General features: G+C 38.5%; 1 protein-coding gene across 2 annotated transcripts in view; it reads left to right on the top strand.

The window, feature by feature from the left end:
* The window catches only part of LOC149087721 (uncharacterized), a 468,106-nt gene extending 457,722 nt beyond the window's left edge, over positions 1–10,384 (top strand). For both annotated transcript variants that reach the window (XM_089231605.1, XM_089231604.1), the window contains 2 exons: positions 5,437–5,524; positions 6,591–10,384. In XM_089231605.1, coding sequence (XP_089087731.1) covers positions 5,437–5,524; positions 6,591–6,851 — 349 coding nt within the window. In that variant the 3' untranslated portion in view covers positions 6,852–10,384. The remainder of the gene's footprint in view (positions 1–5,436; positions 5,525–6,590) is intronic.
* The last annotated feature ends 532 nt before the right edge of the window (positions 10,385–10,916 follow it).

Consider the following 10,916-nt stretch of genomic DNA (forward strand, 5'->3'; position numbering starts at 1 on the left):
GCAAGGCTTTCGCGGTCATCATTCGCAAAACAATTCGAATTTAAGTTACATTGATGGCCAGCAATTCTGCATCCATGCTTTTTACGGCATCCACTGAAAATGTAAACTGGGAATCTTGAGTGGTCGTATCGGAGCGCCAACTGTAATTCATCAGCCCCGGGTCATGATCCTGCCTATCCGAGACAGTAGTACAATTTAGTCATATGGTTGATACAAATTGGTTTGAAATTCCTTAGAATTTCTGGTACCTAAGTATGGGTTGCATAGTTAGATATACTCTTACATTATATATCCCTTAACAGTAATATGCTTGCTGATGATAGTAGGAAGGCTCATCAGATTAGCAATTATATCTTGGGGGTTAGATTTTAGTGACAGTGGTTCTACCTCTATATTTTACTGCATTGAATATAACAAAACACAGAAAGCTAAATATATGTTAATACTTAGACTGTATACATATATACAGTTGAATCCAACGAATACCATTATAGCGAAAATCTCGTTTTAACGAACACTTTTTCATAGGAACAATGCAAAAACATGGAATTCCTTTGTAACGAAATTTCGTTATAACGAAGTTATTTCTTCGGTCTTTTGGAGTTCGTTACAACGGGATTCGACTGTATTTACATAACATCCAATTTATTCAAGTTAGAAAAACCGAAAAGAAAGCACTTCACAGGTGTTTTTTTACCTCTTCAAAAAGGGAACCTTATCAAGGCCAATAGCGGAAAACCACTAAATACAAAAATAAAAATTTCTACATTGAGAATAAAATGAAAATAAGAATTTGTGAAAGTTTTTTACTTGCAAATAGTTATAGAATATATTCAAGGATACAAAATTATGCATTTATACATTTCTTGACATCATCGGTGGGGGAAGAGTTTTCTTCCAGTGATCATCGTATAGTCAGATTTCACTGCAACTTTTCCTCGAGTAAGGTTGATAACAAAAGACTGGTTCCTTGTTTTCGGAGAACTAACTTTGATGTTTTGAGAGGAAGGCTAGCGGAAGTTTTCAAAGACCGGTTGGAATCAGTAGGGGTGGTAAGTCAATGGGAAGAATTTAGTACGAAGCTGTCCTCTGTTTTGCACGACGTCATACCCTTTGTTCGAAAAAAGCGTGTTTGTACATCGCACCCTCTACGGTTTACGGATAGCGTGCGTAACCTTTATCTTGAATAGAAAAGAACATTCAGAAAGTATAAAAGTGGACGAGGGGACCTATCATTGTTTAATGATAAAAGAAGAGTTTAAGAAAGCGATAAGGGATAGTAAAAAGGAAGTTGAATCTAGGTTGGCAGATAACATTGGCTCTGACCCAAAATCATTTTTTTGATACGTCAATAATGGATGTAAGGGGACAGTTGCCCCCCCCCTCTCGATAGGAGGCTCTAGGTTAGAGAGCAATGTAGGCATGTGTAGTGCTTTCAATGACTTTTTCGCGTCGGTTTTTAATGGAGATAATGATATTCGATTTACGGGTGTTGCATGGGGTAATAAAACCCTCAACGATATTCAAGTAGAAGACGTGGAGGTCCTAAATCTTCTAAGAAATGTATGTGCAAGCAAAGCACCAGGACCAGATGATATCTATCCCAGGGTCCTCAGGGAATGTGCTAATGAATTGTTGGGGCCAGTCGCACTGATATACCGGAGTAGTGTTGCTGAGGGTATCGTACCAAGGGATTGGAAACTTGCTAATGTTGTTCCGATATTTAAGAAGGGTAGTAGAGAAGTGGTGTCTAATTATCGTCCAGTGAGTTTGACGAGCTCCCTCTCGAAAATTTTGGAAATTATCATCAAAAGGCAGTTTGTGAAGTGGATAGACGAGAATAATGTATTGTCGGATAATCAGCATGGGTTCAGGAAGGGAAAGTCATGTGTAACTAATCTCCTTTGCTTCTATGATCACGTGACGAAGGCTTTGGGTAAGGGCAAAAATGTAGATGTTGTTTACCTTGATTTCCAGAAGGCATTCGATCGTATCCAACATGGTAAACTCTTGAAGTGTTTACCCGAGATTGGAATTGAGGGCAACTTGCTGAATTAGATAGAATCGTGGTTAAGAGATAGGTCGCAACGAGTTATGGTGAACGGAGAATTCTCTGGTTGGACAGACGTCACAAGTGGAGTTCCTCAAGGAAGTGTCCTTGGCCCCATACTTTTTTCACTTTTTATCGATAAACTCGATCAGGGTATCGATGGGATTACTAGCAAATTCGCATATGATATGAAGCTAATGGGGGTAATCGGAAATCAAAACGATAAGGAGTTGCTCCAGACCAATCAGGATTGCAGCATGGGCAAATGAATGGAGCATGACGTTTAGCGTTGATAAGTGCATGGTCGCTCATTTTGGTTCGAACAACCCACGGTTCTCTTACGAGTTGAATGGTGTCACTATCCCGGATGCAACTAGGGTCACCGATTTGGGAATTCTTATTGACGAGCGGCTTAGGTTTTCTGAACATTGTTCAGCGGTTGTCAAAAAATCGAATAGAATGCTTGGTCTCATTTTCAAAAAGGTCTCTTCGCGTTCTCCTAAAGTCATTCTTCCGCTTTTGCGAGGCTTAGTTCGTCCTGGACTGGAGTATGCTGTAAGGTTTTGAAGACCATACCTACAGAGAGAAATAGACTTGGTTGAAGGGGTGCAGAGAAGAGCTACGCGTGTCCTTATTGGCACACGGGGCTTGAGTTATGAAGAGAGACTTCATTTTTTGAATATGTTTACATTGGATGAACGCAGGTGTCGAGGAGATATGATCGAAGTGTTAAAAATTTTCAATGGGATGGATAGGATGGACCATGAACTTTTAGTACACCGCCAATCGACTGCTTTTACAAGGGGACACCAGTATCGATCGGTGAGGGACAATGCAAGGCTATGGTGTCGCAGGGAATTTTTCTCTAATAGGGTTATCAATAAATGGAATAACTTACCCCCAGAGGTAGTAAATTGTAACACAATTGACACATTTAAAAAGAAATTACGATAAACATGTTGGGGTAAATCGAGAAGTTATCCATTCTTAGAATAAAACCACCATAAGTATTATTTATGGGCATTGTATAATATTTTATCATGTGTATATATTGTTTATAACTTTTGTTAATTGCATTTTTAATTGGGTTGCAAATTTTTGAAATATATGACATGCATATTTTATGGGAATCTTTTTCTCAGCCACCTCGTTGGGTATTTTGCCTGTTGTGGCGTTGTATTTGTATTTGACAAAACAAAGAATTTAGTTCACTAAATCAAGCATAAAAACACAAAAAATCAGCAGTTACCTATTGCTGCATTCAAAATTGAGTTTGACAAATATCAAATTACTTTATTAACTTATACTTTATTTACAATACTTATAAATTTACTATTCTTTAAATACCTCATAGACTCTTCTTTGGTCGATATCTACCTTTCAGAGTCCTAGTTGAGGCCTGGAAGTTTTCAGGAAATTTTTGGGTATCTTGAGTCGCAGAATTTGACCTTCAGGATATGCAGAGATGTTCCTTAAGTGCTCCTATCCTGAATTTTCGAGCTTATGGAAGAGTATCTTAGCTATCTTCTGAGTTAAAACCATGTACAGTTAGTGTTTTGGTATCTTTTCTTATATGCGGGTTACGGATGAGCCAATTAGCATTAAGCAGGTGCCTTAGTATTTTGGTATCTTTTGAGACATACGAAATTAGCAGTTCTAGAGTATAACCATACTGGGGCTGCATATTTGAAAATTGGCCTAATGGCCATTTTATATAGGTGTATTCTGTTATTAACTGTCAAGGCCGATCTTTTGCTAAATAATCTTTTGATCATTTGTTTGGCGATGTCGGTTTTGAAAATGACTTCGCCACAGTTTCTTTGAAAGCTGAGATTTTCGTTCAATGTCACCCCTAGGTAGCGATTATGCATAGGGGAGGGAGGGAGGGGGAGAGGATGAGACTGCCATCCACTTCTATGAAGCTGGTGATGGTAAATTTGTCTTCGAAGTTATCCACATGAAGAAGAAGAAGACTGTCTTGCTTGTATTGAGCTCCACTCTACTATTTCCACACCAATCATCCACCTGATAGAGTAGCTCTTGAAGAACACTCAATGCCTTTGTAGGTTCGCGATTTGTTGAGATAATCATTACATCACCAGCATATGCAGTTATTCTCATGGAAGCAATTGGGAAGTCAATCATGCAAAAGTTGTGAAAAAACGGTCCTAGCACGCTCCCTTGTGCAATTGATTGGTTTTATTGATGAGATACTGTTGTTAATTTTCACATTGAATGTTCTAGAATGAAGGTAATGTCTGACAAATTTGAATACTGAAAATGGGAAGTTGACTCGAATCAGTTTGTAGATCAGACCCTTATGCCATACTTTATCAAACTCTTTTTTCAGGTCCAGGAAAACCACTACAGCTGTATCTTTATAGATTCTGGCCTGTTTTGAAGAGTCTCTATAACTTTTCGTTGAGTGTTCTCTCGTGAACCCATGTTGCTCTGGACCCAGTATGGAGTTATCCGATGCATATTTCTCAATTTTTATATTGCAACCACTCTTTCAAACAGTTTTCCCAGAGTACTCAGAAGATATCGGTCTCCAGTTATTAGGGAAGTGCAGGTCTCATGCTTTTGGGATGATCTTTACTATTGCATGCTTCCAATCGGATGGAAAGTATTCCAATTCCAGAAGTTTATTGAACATTTTAACAATGTAGATGTAGATATAAGATGTAGTTTTCTGGGAGATATTTTAGTGCTATGTTCTTATTATTAGATCGTGCCCTGTTGCTTTTTGTATTTTCAAGTGTTTAATATAAGGCTGCTGAGTTATCTGGTGGAGGGTTGTCAAAATATCTGTTTATAGTTCTGCGAACGTGCTCTGCTCTAGCATTAGATGTATTTGAATTAGGCGAGAATTGAAGTTTATATACATCCGCAAAGACCTCAGCCTTTTCCGAATCAGTATGCACCAATCCATTCGGACCATGAATTAATGGCATATTACCCTTGGGTTTGCAGGAATCGTAAATCCTATAGATATATTCATCTTCACAATTTGTTTCCTCAATGTAATTAATGAATCTTTGACCAGTGTCCTGAATTCTCATCCCAACATTTGGTAGCGGGCACAGGTAATAGCATCTCTAAAGCCTCTTGTTGTGAAGGTTTTGGAGAACTGGCCTCCTCAGTCAATTTCGAAGAAAGATCCCATCCTTTTAATGCTTCAAGTACTTCCTGGAAAGGCGCAAAAATACTTGTGAATCCTTAAAAATGCGTAGGTGTGTTGAAATCGTAGAAAATTCATTGAACATGCCACAAATTTCTGGAGTTTCGTGTCAAAGTATGTTAAAATATAAATCACACTCGATAACCTTTTCACGACCAACATAGAAGAAATTAGTAATTTCTAACGATCTGTACGTATTTTTTAGGTGCGGAGGAGAGCCAACCATCATCAGCTGTGCCGGATGTTACGGCGACGACGAAGCTGTTCTCAAGTGGACGAAAATCGGCGACGAAGTGAGTCCAGAAGCTGGCCTATTCCAGTATTCAATAATTAGTTACTGTCAAACCAAACCAATTAACAGATAAATTATTACCCACGACACTAAGTACAGGGTGGTCGTATAGTAATTTTATTGATATACGAGCTGGCCCTATACCATTTGGTCCCCAAGCTGCCACAAAAATCAACGAATGCGAATGAAATTCGAAATTTAGGTGTTTCAAAATATGCGCTCGAAAATTAAGAGGAAAACAAAGCCCAGCTCTCACGGTTTTTGCCATAGTAACAAAATTTCAAAAAAAATTTTAATGGCAACACTCACTTTTATGCATTGCCAAGTGATCGGTGCAGTAAAAAACCATGAATGGCATAGGAACGGTAAAACCATAAATGATGGCGCAAGACGCAGAAAGATCATCTCACAAGAGGGGGGGGGGTTGGTGCTCTTGCTGCTCGCTGGGGGACTACCTGTGGCAGTAACATGATGCGCTTTGGTTGTTTCCGCGTGTTTATTTTCGTCTAACTCCTACGTTTGTCATGCTACACGATCCGTTCCAACACCGTACGTTGTTTTCACTGCACTGATAACTTTGCAATGCATAAAAGTGGGTGTTGCTATTTGAATTTTTTGCAGTATTTTTGCCGCAATTTTTATTGTATTGTATTTTGGTACAATTATCCAACCATTACACTTCAGTGACAGTTATAAAAATGGGTGACAGATGACAGCACACCATCTATAACAAGCATTACACAGTTCATTCCATTATGATCGCATTAGGTTCATAATACGTACACACACACATTCCGGCATGTACCAATTCGATAGAAATTCCGTAGAGGAATGTGTACCAGGTGCATATACGGTTGATGGTCGTAACCGCGAGGGCTAGGGTTTTGTTTTTCTTGTCATTCACAAGCGCTTACTCTGAAGCACGTATATCTGGATTTCTTATCACATTCGTCGATTTTTGTGGCCAGGGCTCGTCTATTGGCAAAGTTGTTTTATGACCATCATGTAACACCAGAAAATGGTGCAAACTGATGATATTCGATCCCATATTTCATTTCTTTTTCTAGAAATTATGGACCAACGATCCTATTATAGAGGTTTGTCCATACACCAACGCCATAAAGCCATCGCCATACGCTCGATCCAGGCTACCTCGACGCACCACATCATTAGCATCAATGAGTTCGGAACTGGAAGGTAGAAGCGGTAACAACACGCGGAACATCAGAGGTTCTGGTGCCACTTCTTCCAGCAGCGCCACCAGCGTTGTCGGCAGCGGGTTGGCCAAAGTACAAAACATGTTTCTGAGAGTCCATGACAAAGTTTGAGAAGCTTGGATATCTGTATATCGTCTTTTTTTCCTCGATACAATTCCCCTTGTGTGTTCCTTACGGGGTCTCTCATCGTTCCTCGATGTCTCCACAAGTGGTACTGTACATATATATCGCTGGTACCACGTTCTAAAGATGTCGTCAATGCCTTCGAATTTCTCTTCTCGAAATAAAATCCAGAGAATTCGAGTCCATACGTAGACATCTATTCTTTCAATTGGACGCTCTAAACGTGTCCAATTTTTTGGGCAGTTGCACGAATAACCCAGAATAAGAAATGTTAATTGTTACGAATTCTGCATGATCATGAATGTTGCCTTGATGTTTGTCTCTGCATTTATTGTTGTTATTGAACTTTGGACTGAAAACAATGTTTAACCAAGAAGCGAAGGCTTTCTGTATAGGGAAACAATCCCCCTGTGAATATTCACTGAATTTTCGATGTTCCTCAATTCATTTTATGCGATATTACGAAGCAATGTTCAATTTTAAATATTGATGTTCCTCATGCTTCTCTATATAACATGTTTTCCCCTAAATCATTATGCATGAATTAAGACCTCATTAGTAATACTTCTGCCAAAAGAGCCTATGGGTATCATCTTGCATAAACATGACTTAACCAATTCAGACGTTTGTTTTACATAGATAAACAAAAACTACACCACCAACTAATAACTCTCTGGATACCTACATATACAGGGTGCCCCCAAGAACTCTTTCACCAAAATGAGGGGGTAGACAACGTCCAGACAAACAACTTTTACAATGCAAACTAGGGTCACAAATTACTCTTTTGGTCCGCGCAATGTTAACACGCAATTTAACACAACGCAAGCTGGGGACTGCGATCTCTGCCAGCACCTCCTAGAGATAGAAGGCCTCCGCAGTCTGCCTGTGACGTCAGTAAGTAGTTCATTTTCCCTCAGAATATTCAAGGGGGAAAAATTCCCTGTTCATGCCAGCATCATCATTGTGAGGAAAAGAAATGATCGGGCTCAGAATTGGCGATTTCTATGCCCCACGTCCAGTCACTATGCGGTATTTGTGAACCAATCAGGAAGATTCTACTCCAAAATAAGAAGAAACGAAATAGGATGCTGTGTTTCAAAATGTGGCAAACTTGCTAGGTAGTCTGAATGACGTTTATGGCAAACAGTGCAGAGGCTTTCTATCTCTAGGAGGTGCTGTCTCTCTCAACGACTCTAATTCAAAACCCGTTCTTCAGCTGCTGTCAAGTTGTCGAGTGAAGAATCCTGTTAGTTACATTTTTAAAACGGATTGATGAATTGATGTTGATCCAAATTAGATCTTTCTCTTCATTTTGTCTGCTGATGAGAAAAAGGGAAAAAGGCAAGAAGGGCGAAAATGTTGTGCACAATATTACGCCATTGTTGCACCTATAAAAGAAACAAAAACTTATACCATTACAGCTGCAAATCGCCCGCATATGAAGCGCTACCGCATAGAAGCCATTGGCAGGCACAAAACCAGTGTGTTTTGACGTGTACTACTACTTTACTGCACACCAACTCCGGTCATATATCATCATACAGCAATTTCCAACCAGTGGAGTTGAGTGCGAAATGAAGGCTCCATCCATCGGTGGTCGCCCTAGGCAAAGAACTTTCTTCTGATGTTCTATGCCCGGATTCGAACCCATGGACCTTGATGGTAACCTTCATAGTGGAAGACGAGCATCTTTACTACTGCGCCACTCTTGACGTGTACTATCACCCCCTCTTAATTTTAGTAGCAGAGTTCTGGAACACCATGTATATAGGCATTTATGGTATGGACCCTCTTGATAAACTAAAGCATAGTTCCCGAACTTTCTTGTTCTTCTATCAAAATTTCTTTTGCTTTCATTGCCTCCCCCCCCCCCTCCCAAAAAAAGGGTGATATTTCCCAATTTGGGGAATTCTGACATAATAAGTGACATAATCATGTCAAAGACTGTGACTTTACTACGGAACTGGCTTTTTATTCCAGGATATAGAGGTGCAATTGCTATGTGGCGAATTTTGTGTTAAACCACAATTTGAGCACAATCAGGGTTCATCAATCAATATGATCTCAACCCAAACGAGCAATGAAATGAATGTTGGAGCACAATCAGGGTCCTGATGTCAGCCCAAACCAGCAATTCTGGGATTGATTTGGACAAGAATCTAGGTCCAAACCAAAACGTGTCGAAATTTATAGCAGCTGAAATAGCATTGGTTTTGCAGGAATAATACAACTGTTGGACTTGGAATAGGTCTGAACCTTAATCCTCATCCTAACTGCACAACTACTCAGTTGAAAGAGATCAGGATTCTGATTACGCCACAACAATCATTTCATACCCAAGTTTTAGTACGTGCCACTAAATAACAGCTGCATTTATGTGACATGATGCATTGTCATCCTATTGAAGACATTTTTTGTAACATAGTAACCATCACAGCGTAAAAAATGATGCTAATTCCTCAAATTTCAATGTATTTATCCCTTGTGGTGGTAGCGCAAACAACAATCAGTGGCCCTTTATCATAATTTTAGTTGGTTCTTTGTTTTGGCGCTGTTTGACCAAATTGGTCCTTGCGGCAAGAAAACCAAAAATCCAATGATCCAAGACCTTACAAGCAGAAAAACGCCCACGACCAAAACTAGATTTCACAGTGACGTATCTGAATAATTATTGTTAGGTGGTGTATAACAATTTGGAATGCTTCACGCGCGGTATGGATCAATTTCACTAAGATTTCAGCACTCTATGAAACGATTCTCAAAATTCAAAATTATTTCCATTGTAATGATAATGGCTATTGATGTTTATACCTATACTAATGATCTCGTCCAACACAAACACACATCCTAATCCTTAATTTAACACGATTCTTCCAACCTTGAAAAGGCACAAAATCCTGCCTATTACACACTGTTGATATTTACATGTATATATATATATACAACCTAATGAATGTATACGAGCTTATATTCATTGAAAATTCCCGTTTTCTCAATTCACTCGCATCAATCTATGGTGTATACTGCAATCAATGAAAATAAAATGTTGAATATCTACGTGTATGTCATACAATACATAACTCTCTTACTTGCAACTCACATTTAACCTTTACTCGGAGGAATATTTCCCGCCTTCAATTTTTACATCTAGTCGATTATTATTTGTGAATTATGTGTACATAAAGATGTATGTAAAACCAAAAAAAAAATTCTATATATATATATATATATTATTATAGGGGGTATATTTTTCTGTCATTGTTGTTGTTGTATATTACGCTTAACATTCATGTGATGTTTTTTTGATGGCATCTTCCTCGATATCCATCAAAAAAAAATGAAAAGAAACTGTGATTTATATACAAAACGAGAGACTGGAGAATTTGAGCTTTCATCTTACGCCATTTTACCCAATGCATACATATATATATATATGTAATATATGTTCGATGCAAATAAATAATTTGCACAAAATGGTTGAAAAAAGAATCCAATGCATGAATATATGCGAAAAATAAAGTGTTTTACTCTATTATTTTCCAGCGTCAATTTTTTCTGTGATGATTGTGGTGAATTGCCAGTTTGTCTCGAAACCACACAGAGCAAGCAGACTACAACCAAATTCAGAAATTTATCCCTTATAATTTAGCGGATAGATGGCGGGACTTGGAATATATGGCGTTCACATTTCTTCAATGCATTTCAACTTTTTGGCACGTAAAAATTCGCTAGAGGTTCTTCAGAGAAATATTTCTGTGGTGTGTGTGTATCTAATAGTATTTGTCTTGAAGGGTCGTACATTAATTAAATGTGACTGTAAAATCGAAACAAAACATAGATCCAAATCAACGACCATGAATTTGAAATATAGCTGATACAATGATTTTTAGATCTTAAGCTCAATGCAGTTCTTTTTTTCACATTTTAACAGATAAAACTGTTGATGATCGTCCAATTCATCAAATCGACGTTCGACTGCACTGTCGTAAAATAATGGGAAAAACAAAAAACTGAATGTAATGCGGGAATACCTTGGCCGATCTCCCCCAT

The sequence above is a fragment of the Pholcus phalangioides genome, unplaced genomic scaffold (genome assembly GCF_987345545.1).
Source record: "Pholcus phalangioides strain wild (caught in Gottingen) unplaced genomic scaffold, Ppha-v1.0 ptg000004l_1, whole genome shotgun sequence".
Lineage (NCBI taxonomy): Eukaryota > Metazoa > Arthropoda > Arachnida > Araneae > Pholcidae > Pholcus > Pholcus phalangioides.